Source organism: Canis lupus, chromosome 28 (genome assembly GCF_011100685.1).
Source record: "Canis lupus familiaris isolate Mischka breed German Shepherd chromosome 28, alternate assembly UU_Cfam_GSD_1.0, whole genome shotgun sequence".
Classification (NCBI taxonomy): domain Eukaryota; kingdom Metazoa; phylum Chordata; class Mammalia; order Carnivora; family Canidae; genus Canis; species Canis lupus.
The window spans coordinates 15,778,089-15,794,945 of NC_049249.1; the positions used below are offsets into that span (position 1 = coordinate 15,778,089).

Consider the following 16,857-nt stretch of genomic DNA (forward strand, 5'->3'; position numbering starts at 1 on the left):
TTTGTTGTTGTTGTTCATATGATACACAATTGATCAATTTTGACTTTCATGTTATATATTTTACCTAACAAATTTTTAGGTAATGCAAAGTCACAAAGATTTTTGCCTACATTTTACTTTTTATATTTATATTTAGGTCTAGAATCCACTTATCATTTTTTATATGTGGTTTGATAAAGGTCAAAGTTCATTTTTTCCCCTATACGAATGTTCAGTTCTAGCCATTGAATTACCTTGGCCTCAATGCTGAAAATCAATTGACTATAATAAATGTGTGGGTCTATGAATTCCTTATTAGGTTTCATGATCTGTATATGTTTGTCCTTATACTAAACCACATTGTCTCCATTACCATATGTTTACTTTAAGACTCAAGTATAGGGACTCCTGGTGGCTCAGGGGTTGAGCATCTGCCTTCGCCACAGGGTGGGACCTGGGATCCAGGATCAAGTCCCACATCGTGCTCCTTGCAGGGAGCCTGCTTTCCCCCCTCTGCCCGTGTCTCTGCCTCTCTTTGTGTCTCTCATGAATAAATAAATTAAAAATCTTAAAAAAAACAGACTCAAGTATAATTTTCGGTGATTTAATATAATAATCTTTTCCTATTACTGTAAGAAAAATACTTCATAGATATCAAATGACTGTACTACATGTCCAAATATCACACAAAAACTGTGACTAGAATTCTTTTCATACAAAGTACAAAAGTTATCCATTTATTTCTAAAGACAACAAAGAAAAATAAAATCTAATTTCATTTATATGATCCATGCATCTCAAATAAACTTGCTCAGACTTGCCTGGCTGGCTCAGTCTATGGAGTGTGTGGGACTCTTGATCTCAGGGTTGTAAGTTCAAGTCCTATACTGAGTGTGGAGCTTATTTAAAAAATAATAAATAAATACATGGGCAGTAGCTACTGTTTAAAAAAAAAAAGAATTTGCTCATTATCTATTTAGACAGTATGGGAATTGCCCCAACAGCTCCTAGAAATAAAGCTAAAAGAGTATCTTAGCCCTTATGGTATCCTTTGGTTTGTACAGATCTTTTTCTAACTAAGCAATTCTAACACATACTTTACCATAGATGAAAAATTAGTACTAATTACTTTCTAAGAATTTTGAATGTACCTAGAAATATAGTTCTTGGGATGCCTGGGTGGCTCAGTGGTTGAGCATCTGCCTTCGGCTCAGGGCGTGATCCTGGGTCCAGGGATCAAGTCCCACATCAGGTTCCTGTAGGGAGCCTGCTTCTCCCTCTGCCTGTGTGTCTGCTTCTGTCTCTCATGAATAAATAAATAAAATCTTAAAAAAAAAAAAAGAAATATAGTTCTTAAATCTACAAACGAGCTTTATAAACAACTGTGTGTACAAGACTGACAAATCCTACCAGCATCTATGATAATCTTTATCATAAAAATTGTTTAATTGCAGGTTTATAGCTAGTGCTAGAAGGAAAGAAAACATACAAACCCTAAAGAGGCAGTCCTTTCATAATTTTTACATTTAAAGAAACCTCAAAATTCTAGTGATATCATAAGAGGTCTAAAAATAATATAGAATTATTATGCCAGTGGTTGTTCTCTTTATTCAATAATGAGTTTTAAAATAGCAGTAAAGTGGGTCAATTTTGTTTTGGTCATAATCAATACATTAGATTAAAATAAATTATAATAATGGGGCTCTGAAACTACTCCAAAATTTCTAATAGAACAAAGAACTAGAAAAAGAATTAAGAGCTTCCAGAAAATCAAAATTAAATTTTACTACATTTTTGAGATCTATGTCCTACTTAATCAAAGGGAATGTCTGTCTGAAATTAATCAGGTCCAGTTGCACTTAAAGGTTAGAAATGAAATAGTATGCAATCATTAAGTTATATGTCACCTATTACAGTGGTAACAAAAAGAGTATCGGACTCTGTGGCATAGGAGACAATAATACAGAAACAATGAAAACCTTAACACAAAACTATTTTATATTGTAAAGTAAAGGGAAATAAGAGATTCTACTCAAAATTACTTTTTGCTTAACACTCCCCAGAAACAAAATCACAAGCCGCTTTTCACTTCAAATCTTTCACATCATCTTCCAAAGGTACAAATTAATTGCAAATACCTTTGAGCTTTTAACTTCACTTATTTCTATGTAAAATTCTATGTAACAGACACCACTGTTTGTTTCCAATATTCATAAACACTTAATAAAGAAAAACAAAATGAGTTTACCACAGAGTAAACAGAGAGTGCTTAAGGCTCACTAAATTCCTATGAAGAGTATCCATCCTCAATGCTGTCTTTCAAAATAGCAATAGTTACTTTACAGTAGATTACATGTAAAACATTAACAATAATGTAAGCTTTCGGCTAAATTTCTTTCAACCTCTCCCTCTCTACCTTCTCTGTCGGACTGGTAACACTGCTTATTAATCTTCCAATTCACAGATGACTAGAACATCTCTTCACTGAGAAAAATGGAGGAAAAGAATAATAAACTCACTTACCCTTCCTTAGACATTCTCAAAGATCTACTTCCTCTGGATGAGAATACAGGATCAACAAACAAGCTTCACTGATCTCTTGAGAACTGTAGCTCATTTGTTAAAGCACAGAGAACTCAGGCCCTGAGAGGCCAAACAAATTCGGGCACAATGCCGAACCCTAACCAGGCAGTATCTCAGGGACCAATAACCTTCACTTTAAATACTTGAAAACCTAAGAATAATAGAAAAAAAAATTGGAGGGCAGAAAAAATAACTAATGGCCTGAAATGTTTAAGACTGGCCAGTTTAGAAAGGCGACAATCCAAATGGCAAGTTCCCCTAAGAGACAGGAATCGTTACTGGCAAACACACAGAAAAAGCAAATTTACCCCCTAATGAGGCCTGCCAATAGTGCGCAAACAATGTGAGTTTCACAGAATGGAGCGGCCCTAGTCAGTCCAAATCATTTTTAGTTTACACTGGGAGAGGAAAAAAAAAAATCAACAGGATAAATAATACCATGTTTTAATTTTCAATTTAGTTATTTTCACCCCCTAGAAAATGAACTACAGAAGGAAGTATTTACATACTGATCATTTTACAGGAGGAACATAAAGTATTTACACACTGAGGTCTTCTTTATCATTAACTGCTTTTAAGTAAAACATCTGTGTTCACAAATGTTTTACTCAATTGCCTAAAATTTTCAGCTTATGTGGAAAGCAATTTACAGATCTCTGGCAAATGGGGGATATATCCAGAAGATTCTAAAAGTTAATTCCAAATCTCAGAGCAAGTTGAAGTTTGAAAGAAAAACATCTGCAACATTCCTGCCTCCTGACCAATATAATGCATAGGGATTATGCAACAAGGGGAGAAATAAACAAGGGTGTTAAAGTCTAAGAACACTGAAATGGCAAGCAAATCCCCCTACTGGTGATTCAAATTAAAAATATACATATCTTAAAGAAATACTGTATGAATTAAAACTTTAATTAAAGAAAATTTATCCTTTAAATATCACCTAAATATCTTACTAAAAAGGTTTCTATTAGTTATTAAAATGTTTAGTCATCAATAACTAAAAGCTGTGTATCTGAAACTAAAATAAGTGTATGTTAAGTATACTTGAATAAAAATTTTTTTAAATACAGTGCTATTAAATACTATACATTTCAAACTAAAATTATTTTCAGTTTATTTAGAAAAGCAGTGTGGAAGGAGAATGAGCACTGGAACAACTAAATTCTAGCTTCTCCGCTTTCTGGCTCTGGCACCTTGAATAAGTTACTTACCCCAAACATCAGGGTTTTTTTATCTATAGAAGAGAGATCACATCTAGTAGGGTTACTCTGTCATTTTTGAGCACGCAAAGAACTACTGTAACTTCAGGTGTGGGGGTGCAGGAAACCAACCGGTTGCTTGCCAAGCATTATCTCACCAAAATATCTCTGGGGAAATTTTTTTTAAATCCAATTCTCAAATTGTACATGAATCTGAAGGACTTTTCACAGGCTCTCCTCAAACTTAATTCAATAAAAGAATACAAACAATATGGAAAAATGATATAATCCTTAAGACTGCCAATTTCCCATGGCTTCCCTTGATTTTCAATATGTGGCTCAGTGTGGTAGAAGCAAATGTAATTACGAGTTTAAGGCTTTACTACTTGCAAAGAGAAAGCAAAATGATTCTCACTTGAGCAAAAGGGCATACACACTTACATGAGCTTCCTATGCAAATAATAATGCACTGAGATGATTAGCTCTTTCAAACTCCATTCATATAGTCAAGAAATATTCACTGAATCTCTATGTGTCTGGTACCCATAATACAAAGATGAATATGGCAGTCCTTGATTTTCGGGAGTTCAAAGTCTAATGGAGGAGACCCACTCATAAAGCTTTAAAGTAGTGTGTTGGATGCCTGGGTGGCTCAGCGGTTGAAAGGCTGCCTTTGGCTCAGGGCGTGATCCCACTCTCCCAGGGTCCCACATCAGGCTCCCTGCATTCAGTCTGCTTCTCCCTCTGTCTATCTCTGCCTCTCTCTTTGTGTCTCCCATGAATAAATAAAATCTTTAAAAAATAATAAAATTTAAAAAGTAGTGTGCAATTACAGTATTAGAGATATGCACAACAGAGAGATGCATCTATATTCTCTTGGCTGAGTCTTTTTTTTTTTTAAGATTTTATTTATTAGACACACAGAGAGAGAGACAGACAGACAGACAGGACAGAGGGAGAAGCAGGCTCCATGCAGGGAGCCTGACAAGGCCTCGATCCCAGGACTCCAGGATCATGCCCTGGGCTGAAGGCAGGCGCCAGACCGCTGAGCCACCCAGGGATCCCCTTGGCTGAGTCTTACTAAAGGACAAAACGCCCAAGTTGTTTTTTTTAAACTGACATTGTGTACTGGGCATCTGGGTGGCCCAGCTGGTTAAGCATCTGTCTTCATTTGGCTCAGATTGTGATCCCAGGATCCTGGGATGGAGCCCCTCCTGTGGGGGCTTCTCCCTCTCCATCTGATCTGATCCTTCCCCTGCTCATGATCTTGCTCTCTCTCAAATAAATAAATAATCTTTAAAAAATAAACTGACACTGTGCTAAGCACTTTATATTATCTCATTTAATCTCAAATAATTCTATGAAGTATAAATCTTCCCAATTTCACAGATGAGAAAAGATTACAGGAGTTAAATAACTGTGATTCTAAAGAAATTAAACAGAATAATGCAAAATGTTAACCTAAGACCCGGGCTCTTAACCACCATGCTAAAGGATTAACAGATGTTAATCAGGCTCAAAGAAAAAGAGTGGGTGGAAAACATTTCAACAGAAGTGTTACTATGAATGAAAAGCAGCACAGCAGACATGATGTGTGAAAAAACCCTAGACTCAGTTCAGAGTTAATGGAATACAGAGTGGAGGAGGGGAACTGCTCAAAATGAAAAGTGGAAAGAAAAGAATCAATCTCACAGGGCCTTAAATATTAGGTTAAGGGGCTTAGAATTAATCCCATTGCAAAGAGGATGTGATGCCCCTGAAGGTGTTAAGCAGGGTGATAATATGATTTAATAACAGATTTGGAGGCACCTGAGTGGCTCAGTTGAGCATCCAACTGTTCAATTCAGCATAGGTCTTGATCTCAGGGTCCTGAGTTCAAGCCTGACGTGGAGCCTACTTTAAAATTAATTAATTAATTAATTATAAAAAATAAAAATAGATTTGAAGAAAATAGGCAAAGCAAAGAGATCTATTGGGGATTACTATAAGTAATCCAGGACAATGAGGACCAGAGCCTGGACTAGTATTATCAGGAATGAAAAGACTGGAATCTACAAATGACTAAATGCACATGTATGCATGCATATATTTTAAATGTATTGAGAAGTTGGGGTGCCTGGGTGGCTTAGCTGGTTAAGCGCATAACTCATGATTTTGGCTCAGGTAATGATCTTGGGTTGTGGGATCAGCCCACATTGGGCTTCATGCTCAGCAAGGAGTCTGCTGGAGATTTTCTCTCTCCCTCTGCCCTCATCCCCGCTTCACACATGTGCACTCTTTCTCTCCCAAATAAATATTTTTCAAAAAATAAATAAAGGAGATCCCTGGGTGGCTCAGCGGTTTCGCGCCTGACTTTGGCCCGGGGTGCAATCCTGGAGTCCTGGGATCGAGTCCCGCGTCGGGCTCCTGGCATGGAGCCTGCTTCTCCCTCTGCCTGTGTCTCTGCCTCTCTCTCACTCTCTCTCTATGTCTATCATAAATAAATAAAAATAAATCTTTAAAAAAATAAAATAAAATAAAATAAAAAATAAATAAATGTATTGAGAAGGGACTGCAAAGATGATCTCCAAAATACTAATGATGTTCACCTATGAGAAAGAGGAGTGAGGGTGAAAGGGTAAGTGAAGGAGAACTTCATATTCACTCTTATATTTCCATACACTTGATTACTGCACAGCAAAAATTTACTCAGATATCACCTAAATATTTTTAAACACTGTTAAAAAATAATTAAAAGATTAAAATTTGGAATTATCATATGAACTTCTGAATGGATGTATTAACAATTAAAATTCTCTTTTTTAAAAAAAATTGTATTTATTATTCATGAGACAGAGAGAGAGAAGCAGAGACACAGGCAGAGGGAGAAGAGGCTCCGTGCAGGGAGCACGACATGGGACACAATCCCGGGTCTCCAGGATCACACCCTGGGCCGAAGGCGGCACTAAACCACTGAGCCACAGGGGCTGCCCTAAAATTCTCTTTTAAAAAGCCTTGAGGGACGCGTGGGTGGCTCAGTGATCGAGCATCTGCCTTCAGCTCTGGGCATGATCCTGGGATTGGAGACCCAGTCCCACATCGGGCTCCTTGTGAGGAGTCTGCTTCTCCCTCTGCCGATGTCTTTGCCTCTCTCTGTGTTTCTCTCATGAATAAACGGAATCTTTAAAAAAAAAAAAAAAAAAAAAAAAAAGCCTTGAAGGGAGGGGGTTAGAAATAGAGCCTTCAGTTCCTTTGACTTTTTTTTTTCCTTTAGGAAAAAAAAAATCTTACTTATTCATGAGAGAGACAGAAAGAGAGAGGCAGAGACATAGGCAGAGGGAGAAGCAGGCTCCCCACAGGGAGCCCAGTGTGGGACTCGATCCGGAATTGCAGGATCCCGCTCTGAGAGAAAGACAGGTGCTAACCTGCTGAGCCACCCAGGCATCCCAGTTCCTTTGACTCTTAAACAGAAGTTCTTTAAGATTTAAATGTTTACTATTTAACTGGAAACCGTAAAAAGTAACAAAGTATATTTGATTAAAAGAATTCCAAAATGAAACTGAAACTTAAAAAAATTATAAAAAACAAAATTTTAAATGTGATAGATTCAGGTCAGAGCCAACTAAAAAGAGAATTAGTGAACTAAAAGTCTGAAAAACCTTCCAGAATATAACAGGGAGAGAAAAAAGGATGGAAAATTCGAGAGAAAGAATGAAAGAAAAGAGGACATAGTAGTGCTAAAGTGTAACATATGTTTATTAAAGTTCAAAAGGAGAGGAGCACCTGGGTGGTTCAGTGCCTGAGCATCTGCCTTTGGCTCAGGCTGTGATCTCAGGGTGCTGGGATCGAGTCCCATATCGGTCTCCCGATAAGGGGCCTGCTTCTCCCTCTGCCTATGTCTCTGCCTCTCTCTGTGGCTCTCATGAATAAATAAATAAAATCTAAAAAAAAAAAAAAAAAAAAGAACTCCAATGAATCCTAAGCAAGATATTAAACCCAAAGTTTAAGAGTCTCCAACCTGGGGAGGAATATGTGTGAGAGTGACACACTACTTCTCTAAAATAAATAAATCTTAAAAAAAAAGAAGAAACATCTCAAAGCAATGACCTAACCTTTACCTTAAGAAATTAGAAAAGGGGGAATCCCTGGGTGGCGCAGCAGTTTAGCACCTGCCTTTGGCCCAGGGCGCCATCCTGGAGACCCGGGATCGAATCCCACGTCGGGCTCCCGGTGCATGGAGCCTGCTTCTCCCTCTGCCTATGTCTCTGCCTCTCTCTCTCTCTCTGTGTGTGACTATCATAAATAAATAAAAATTAAAAAAAAAAGAAATTAGAAAAGGAAGAGCAAACTAAACTCAAAACAAGCAGAAGGAAGGAAACTAAAGATCAGAGCAGAGATAAACAAAAGAAAATAGAAAAACAATGGAGGAAAATCAATGAAACAAAGGTTAGTTCCAACAATATAACATTTAGCTATTACAATGAAGGAAGAAAAAAAAAAAAAGAAGACTCAAATTACTAAAATCAAAAATAAAAGCAAAGGGCAGCCCTGGTGGCTCAGCCCTTTAGCGCCACCTTCAACCCAGGGCGTGATCCTAGAGACCCAGGATAGAGTCCCAGGTCAGGCTCCCTGCATGGAGCCTGCTTCTTCCTCTGCCTGTGTCTCTGCCTCTCCCTCTCTCTCTCTCTCTCATGAATAAATAAAATTAAAAAAAGAAAAAAGAAAAAAAGAAGGAACACCTCCCAGATCATTCTACCAAGCTAGTATTACATCTTTTTTTTTTTTTTTTTTTTTTAAGTAGGCTCCATGCCCAGTGTGGAGCCCAAATGGGGCTCAAAATCACGACCCTGAGATCAAGACCTGAGCTGAGACCAAAAGGTCAGATGCTCAACGGACTGAGTCACCCAGGTGCCCCAAGCCAGCATTACATCTTGATACCAAAGCCAGATAAGACATTATAAGAAAAGAAAAATAACAGAACAATATCCGTTATGAAGATAGGTACAAAAATCCTCAAAAAGATACTAGCAAACCAAATCCAACAAAGTACAAAAACTACGATTCACTTTGATAGACACAAAAAGGAATCTGACAAAATCCAACACCCTTTCATGATAAAAACATTCAACAAACTAGGAATAGAAAGGAATCTCAGGGGATCCCTGAGTGGCTCAGAGGTTTAGTGCCTGCCTTTGGCCCGGGGCGCAATCCTGGGGTCCCAGGATCGAGCCCCTGCGTTGGGCTCCCAGCATGGAGCCTGCTTGTCCCTCTGCCTGTGTCTCTGGCTCTCTCTCTCTCTCTCTGTGTCTATCATAAATAGATAGATAGATAGATAGACTAGATAGATAGATAGATAAAAGAAAGGAATCTCAAATTAACAATGAAAAGGAACTTCCATAACCTGATAAAAGACATCTATGAAAAACCTGTAGTTAATAATGAAAGACGTAAGATTTCTTCCTAAGGTAAGGCAAAAGAAAAAGATGTCTACTCTCACTAGTTCTACTCAGTACTGTACTGGACATTCTAGCCAAAATTAGGCAAGAAAAAAAGGTTTTCATATTGGTAAAGAAGTAGAAGTGTCCTTATTTGCAGATGACATGATCTTATATATTAGACTCACTAAAGAATTCACAAAAAAAAACCCAAAAAATTATTAGAGGCAACAAACCAAGTTGAAGAATACAAAATCAGTATATAAAAAACCAGTTGTATTTCCATAAACCAGCAAAGAATAATCCAAAATTGAAATTTTGAAAACAATTCCAGGGGTGCCTGGGTGACTCGGTTAAACATTTGCCTTCAGCTCAGTCATGATCCCAGAGACCTGGGATCAAGATCCATATTAGGCTCCCTGCTCAGTGAGGAGTCTGCTTCTCCCTCTCCCTCTCTGTCTGTCCCTCCTCCTACTCATGCTTAGTCTCTCTAATAAATAAATAAAATGTTCTTTTAAAAAGAAAACAATTTGGGATCCCTGGATGGCTCAGGTTTAGTGCCTGCCTTCGGCCCAGGGAGTGATCCTGGAGTCCCGGGATTGAGTCCCACATCGGGCTCCCTGCATGGAGCCTGCTTATCCCTCTGCCTTTGTCTCTGCTTCTCTCTCTCTCTCTGTGTCTCTCATGAATAAATAAATAAAATATTTTTTAAAAATCCATTTACTATAGTATCTGAAATCATAAAATACTTAAGAATAAATGTAACAAAAGAAGTATAAGACTTGTGCACTGAAAACTACAAAATACTGTAAAAAGTGATTAAAGAAGATCTAAATAAATGGGAAGATATCCCATATTCATCAATCAGAGACTTAATATTGTTGAGATGACACTACTCCTTAAATTGATATAAAGATTCAATATAATCCCTATCAAAATTCCAAGTTAGCTTTTTGGTAGAAATTAACAAACAGTCCTAAAATTCTTATGTACATAGGTGGACCACAGAATAGCCAAAACAATCTTGAAAAGGAAGAACAAAACCGAAGGATTCACATCATCACTTCAAAATTTAAGACAAAGCCACAACAATAAAGACTGTGTAGTATTGACCTGAGTAGACAGATAGATCAAAGGAATACAACTGGAATTGCAGAATTAATTATACACATCTATGACCAACTGATTTTGACATGGGTATCAAGATCATTTAATTTGGAAAGAAGTCTTTTCAACAAATAGTGCCAGGATAACTGGATATCCACATGCAAGGAATGATTTTGGACCTTCATCTTGCATCATATAAAAAAAATTGGATCAAAATGGATCAAAAACTTAAACATAGAACATAAAACTCTATATAAAACTCTCAAAAGAGGGACTCCTGGGTGGCTCAGCGGTTGTGCGTATGCCTTTGGCTCAGGGTGCGATCCCGGGGTCCTGGGATCGAGTCCCTCATCGGGCTCCATGTGAGGAGCCTGCTTCTTCCTCTCCCTATGTCTCTGCCTTCTCTGTCTCTCATGAATAAATCAATAAAAATCTTAAACAACAACAACAACAACAAAAACCTCTCAAAAGAAAACGTAAGTGTAAATCTTTGTGACCTAAGATTAAGCAATGGTTTCCTAAATATGACCCTAAAAGCACAAGCAACAAAAGAAAATATAGATAACCTGGACTTCATTGATATTAAAAAACATTTGTGCTTCAAATGACACTACCAGGTAAATGAAAAGACAATCCACAGAATGGGAGAAAATATTTGAAAATCATGTAGCAGACATAGGTTTGGTATCCAGAATATATAAAAAACTTACACAACAATTTAAAAATAAAACAACTAAGAAATGGGCAAAAGATTTGAATAAACATTTCTCAAAAGAAGATATGCAGATGACAAAAACATTTAAAAATGCTCAACATCATTAATCATAAGGAAAATGGAAATAAAAATCACAATGAGACACCACTTCTCGCACACACACTAGGACAGCTATAAAAAAAATAACAAATAACAAGTTATGTGTTATTGTGAGGATGTGGAGAAATTAAAACCCTCATCCACTGATGGCAATAATGTAAAATGACACATCTATACCGGAAAACAGTCTGACAATTCTTCAAAAATAAGTTAAACATAATGTTACTACATAAGCCAGCCAATCCCACTGCTAGATACATACCCAAAAAAACTGAAAACATGTCCACACAAATTTGTACGCAGTGGTCATAGTAGCATTATTCATAATAGCCAAAAAATGGGAACAATCCAAATACTAAGCAACAGATGAACAAAATGTGGTATATCCATACAATGGATTATTACTCAGCCATTAAAGTAAGTATTGAGTCATGCTAGCACATGGATCAATCAAGAAAACATTAAGTGAAAGAGCCAGAAACAAAAAAGACCTGATATGATTCCATTTACATGAAATGTGTAGAATATTTGATTCCATACAGAAGAAAGTAGATCAGTGATTGCCAAAGGCTGAGGGAGGAAGGAAGGAAGGGTTATTTCTAGTGGGTAAGGGATTCCTTTTGGGGTTGATGAAAATGTTCTGGAATTAGTGGTGATGATTGCACAATCTTGTGAATATACCATAACCAAGGAGTTGTACATTTTACAAGTGTAAAGTTTAGGGTATGTGAATTTTATCTCAATTTTTAAAATTACATTTTTAAAGTTAAGAACATCTGTTCATCAAAAGATTATTGAAAATAAAAGGCAAGACAAAAACTGGGACACAATCACAAATAACTCATGTCTACAAAGTAGACATTTATTCTCCTGAATAAATAAAAATCTTAAAAAAAAAGGGTCCTTGAAGATGAAATATGCCATTTAAATATGAGTAACATTTCCTCAAACTGACTTTCTTTTCATTCATTCATTTGTTCATTCATTCATTCAAGACACAGAGAAAAAAAAAAAAAAAGACACAGAGAAAGAGGCAGAGACATAGGTAGAGGGAGAACCAGGCTCCCTTCGGGGAACCTGATGCAGGACTTGATCCTAGGACCTCGGGATCACAACCTGGGCCAAAGGCAGACTCAACCATTGAGCCAGCCCGGTATCCCTCAAACTGAGTTTCTTATTACAGGATTTCATTGAATCAAACATCTGCTGTCTCTTCTCTCTCTTCCTTGCTAGCACCACCACTTTTTTTTTTACTTTTCTATTTTACTTTAGGCAGGTTTTTAGAAGAAGCATAGAGGGAATGGTAAAGAGAAATAAATGGAGAATGTTTTAAGATGCAGTATCTTCTTCCGAACAATAAAGTTTAGAGAATCTGTATCCCATAAAGTAGTACCACTACATATTATGAAAAGCACTTATATTTAAAGGAGACAAAGAATATCTATGATGTAAAAATGGCATGTCACTGAATTTTTTAAATGCAACTTTCTATGTTGAAATAATTACAAATTCATATGCAGTAGAAGAAACAATACAGAAAGATTCCCCTTTTCCATTCACCTAGTTTCCCTCAATGAAAATATCCTGCATAATGGGGATCCCTGGGTGGCTCAGTGGTTTGGCAGCTGCCTTTGCCCCAGGGCGTGATCCTGGAGTGGATGGAGTCCCACATCAGGCTCCCTGCATAGAGCCTGCTTCTCCCTCTGCCTGTGTAAAACTTTAATACCTGTTTTTTATTTGAAGTTCAAAAAAAATCATAACCACTTCTAATAGTAGGAGTGTATCAAGCTACAGGTACTACAAAATAATTTTAGACATGTACACAAATTCCTTTTTATTCCTTAAACATATATAATAATTTAAAACTTTGAGTTAAGAAACCATTATTATTCATCAAATTTAAATAAACCACTGATACGGCTTTGGAAGAGTAAAGTTCAATTAAAAAAAATTTGGATAAATATATAAAGAACTTCAGAGCAAAGTGGTTGCAATGTCTTATAAAATAAGGCAAAGGGGGATGCCCGGGTGGCTCAGCTGTTGAGCATCTGCCTTAGGCTCAGGGCATAATCCCGGGATCCAGAATCGAGTCCCACATCAGGCTCCTTCCAGGGAACCTGCTTCTCCCTTTGTGTATGTCTCTGCTTCTCTCTCTGTGTCTCTCATGAATAAATAAAATAAAATCTTAAAAAAAAAAAAATAAGGCAAAGAACTGCTTAACCAAAAATTCACAAGCCCAATTATTTATCAAATTTCAGTTCAACAAAAACTACTGCTGAATTCATAAGCTGTGTTCATATAGAAAGAACCAATTTACTTAACAGAAATTCTTCTATACCAAAATCATCAAAATTTAAAAAGAAAAAACCAAATACCTGACTTCAGCATCCTGATCACAAACATGGAGAGCAGATGAAAAATCTAATTGTTCCATTGTTGGATTTGGTAGATACAAATTCTGATCTATTCTGATCACTGTAAGATTCTAGGTGTTAAACAAGAAACTATTTAAGAAGTAATTGTCTAACTTGCCTCCTTCAAGCCACTGTAACATCTGAGCAACTCAGCCTATCTTCTGACCATACAGCAAAACTATTTCAATGAAGGGTTTGGCCTGATGATTATCCTCACCCTAGAAGACTCAACAATCATAATAAGGAAATGGAAGAAGAACAACAGTCACATTCTAAAGACCAGTTTCTTAATAATGACTCATGACCATTATTTTTAAAAGACTAATATTAGCAAGAAAAAACCCAGAAGTTAGAAGTTTATTTACTTAACTAAAAATATTTAGCTTCTTCTAAAAAGGGAATCCAAAGCATCACATACAATGTATAACAAATGATCATCATAATCTGCCTAATTTAACCAATGATAAATTACCAACTCCAATAAATGTCTTTAATAAAAAGCCCTGGAAACAGAATATTCTACAAACTGACTTAACTAGAAAATGAAAATAAATTCCTTTTAAATGGTTTCTATTAAAATTTTTTAATTGGGATGCCTGGGTGGCTCAGCAGTTGAGCATCTGCCTTTGGCTCAGGGCATGATCCCGGAGTCCCAGGATCGAGTTCCACATCAGGCTCCCTGATGGAGCCTGCTTCTCCCTCTGCCTGTGTCTCTGTCTCTGTGTCTCTCATGAATGAATAAATAAATTCCTTAAAAAAATAAAAATAAAAAAATAAAAAATTTTAATTAACAAAAGCAAGAATTCAAGAACCCAAATTTTACATTAAAAGGAAATTCTGGGCAGCCCCGGTGGCCCAGCGGTTTGGCACAGCCTTTGGCCCAGGGTGTGATCCTGGAGACCCGGGATCGAGTCCCGTGTGTTGGGCTCCCTGCATGGAGCCTGCTTCTCTCCCTCTCCCTCTGCCTGTGTCTCTGCCTCTCTCTCTCTCTCTCTCTCTCTCTGTCATGAATAAATAAATAAAATCTTTAAAAAAAATAAAAATAAAAATAAAAGGAAATTCTGCAATATGCTACAATATGGATTAACCTTGAGAACATTATGGTGATATAAGTCTGTCACAAAAAGACAAATACTGTATGATTCCACTTATATGAAGTACTTAGAGTATTCAAAATTATAAAGACAGTATAATGGTAGTTGGTTGCCAGGGCTGGGAGAGGGGAGAACAGGGACTTATTGTTTAATAGTTATAGTATTAATTGTATAAAATGAAGTCATGGGGATGGATACTGGTGATGGCTGCACAACACTGTGACTTAATACCACTGAAGTATACACTTAACAGTTAAGTGGCAAATTTATATTATGTATACTTTACCACAATAAGAAAAAAAGAAAAAAGGAAAAAGGTTTTAAATGATCTAAAAATTTAAATCCTTGAAGGGGATTTTTTCCTACTGTTTCTATTATTGTAGATTGCACGTTACCATATAAGAATGTAAGGTGCAGAGCCAGTCTAAAATGTTCCAGGAAATATCATTCCTAAATGAGTCAGAAGCACTCAGACTATGACATATTAAATACAATCAGGACACCTGATGTGTACTAGATGATCTCCATTGCATAATTCTAGTCCTTGTTTCCACTGATAAATATGTTACATCATAACCAAATGTATATAGTATAAAGACTACACAAATAATTGTATAAGTATAAAACACCTAAATATTTCCTCTTTCCTCTAACTTAGAAACAAATGAATAATTATGACTTGTAGATTCCTGGAGTTCCCATACAACTTTTTAGCACTACCAGTACATCAGTATTTCTACTTACACCTTGCTTTCCCAACATGGGAGGCAGAGATAGTTCTAGAAGGGCCCAAGTCTTTCTATCCTATTAATTTATGAAAAAGTGTAAACTTCTAATTTCTGTCTAAAACCAAATGATTTCTAAATGCAGACCCTACTTCCACATATCTTAGCTACTAAAGATTAGGCAGAAACAGCCATTTAATTAAATCGATTAATTGTAACAAATAAGGGGCACCTGGTGGCCTCAGTCAGTTAAGCATCTGCCTTAGGCTTAGGTCATGATCCCAGGGTCCTGGGACTGAGGCCCGCATGGGGCTCCTGGCTCACTGGGGAGTCGGCTTCCCCTCTCTGCCCCTACCCCCAGCTCGTTCTCTCTCTCTCTCTAAAAAAATAGATAAATCTTTTTAAAAAGGTAACAAATAAATTTTAAATATTCACATTCTAAACGTTTTATAAAGATTTATTGGGGGGGGGGGGGAAGGGGAGAGAATCTTCAAGCACACTCCCTGCTGAGCATGGAGCCAGAGACCTAGGGCTCAATGTCACTAGCCATGAGATCATGACCTGAGCCAAAACCCAGAGGCAGCCACTTAAATGACTGAGCAACCCAGCTGTCTTACATTTTAAACTTTTAAAGGAAAACTGATTCAGAGAAAATGTTAAAGTCTTTTTATTTAAGATTTATTTATTTATTTGAGACAGAGCAAGCTAGAGAGAGAGAGACCGAGAAAACAATGGGGGTGGGGGTGGGGGGATGAAGAGGAGGGGCAGAGGGAGAGGGAGAGGGAGAAGTCCATACCCCGATGAGCCAGATGCCTGCTAATACAGGGGTTGATCTCAAGATCATGGCATCATGACCTGAGCTGAAGGCAGATGCTTAACCGACTGAGCCAGCCAGGCACCCCTTAAAGTATTAATCAAAGAAAATATTGCTAATATCCAGCACTACTCACATTCAGTTTAATAAAGTAGCCAGTAGACATAATTTTAAAAATCTACTTAAAAACTGTAATTGGTTTGTGGCAAACGTGAATTAAGAATTTCTTTCTTGGGGATCCCTGGGTGGTGCAGCGGTTTAGCGCCTGCCTTTGGCCCAGGGCGCGATCCTGGAGACCCAGGATCGAATCCCACGTCAGGCTCCTGGTGCATGGAGCCTGCTTCTCCCTCTGCCTGTGTCTCTGCCTCTCTTTCTCTCTCTCTGTGTGACTATCATAAATAAATAAAAATTAAAAAAAAAAAAAAAGAATTTCATTCTTGTTAACTAAGGTACAATTTTCTAGCATCTGAAGACTTTCTTCAGTTAAGGATTTTTATTAGTAGATATAAGAAACAACAAATTTCCTTTTAAAACGTAGTGGCAGGGCAGCCCTGGTGGCTCAGTGGTTTAGCGCCACCTTCAGCCCAGGGTGTGATCCTGGAGACCTGGGATCGAGTCCCACATCAGGCTCCCTGCATGGAGCCTGCTCCTGTCTCTGCCTCTCTCTCTCTCTTTCTCTGTATCTCTTATGAATAAATAAAAATCTTTAAA

At 37.3% G+C, this 16,857-nt stretch overlaps 1 protein-coding gene across 5 annotated transcripts in view; it reads right to left on the bottom strand.

Annotated features, from left to right (window-relative positions):
- The window catches only part of NT5C2 (5'-nucleotidase, cytosolic II), a 94,287-nt gene that overhangs the window by 61,458 nt on the left and 15,972 nt on the right, over positions 1-16,857 (bottom strand). The window contains exon 1 of one of the 5 annotated variants that reach the window (XM_038578671.1): positions 2,503-2,637. The exons of the other annotated variants lie outside the window; for them this stretch is intronic. Within the exon in view, the coding sequence (XP_038434599.1) occupies positions 2,503-2,516 (14 nt within the window). The 5' untranslated portion in view covers positions 2,517-2,637. Of the gene's footprint in view, positions 1-2,502; positions 2,638-16,857 lie in introns of those variants that run through there. 5 annotated transcript variants of the gene reach the window in all.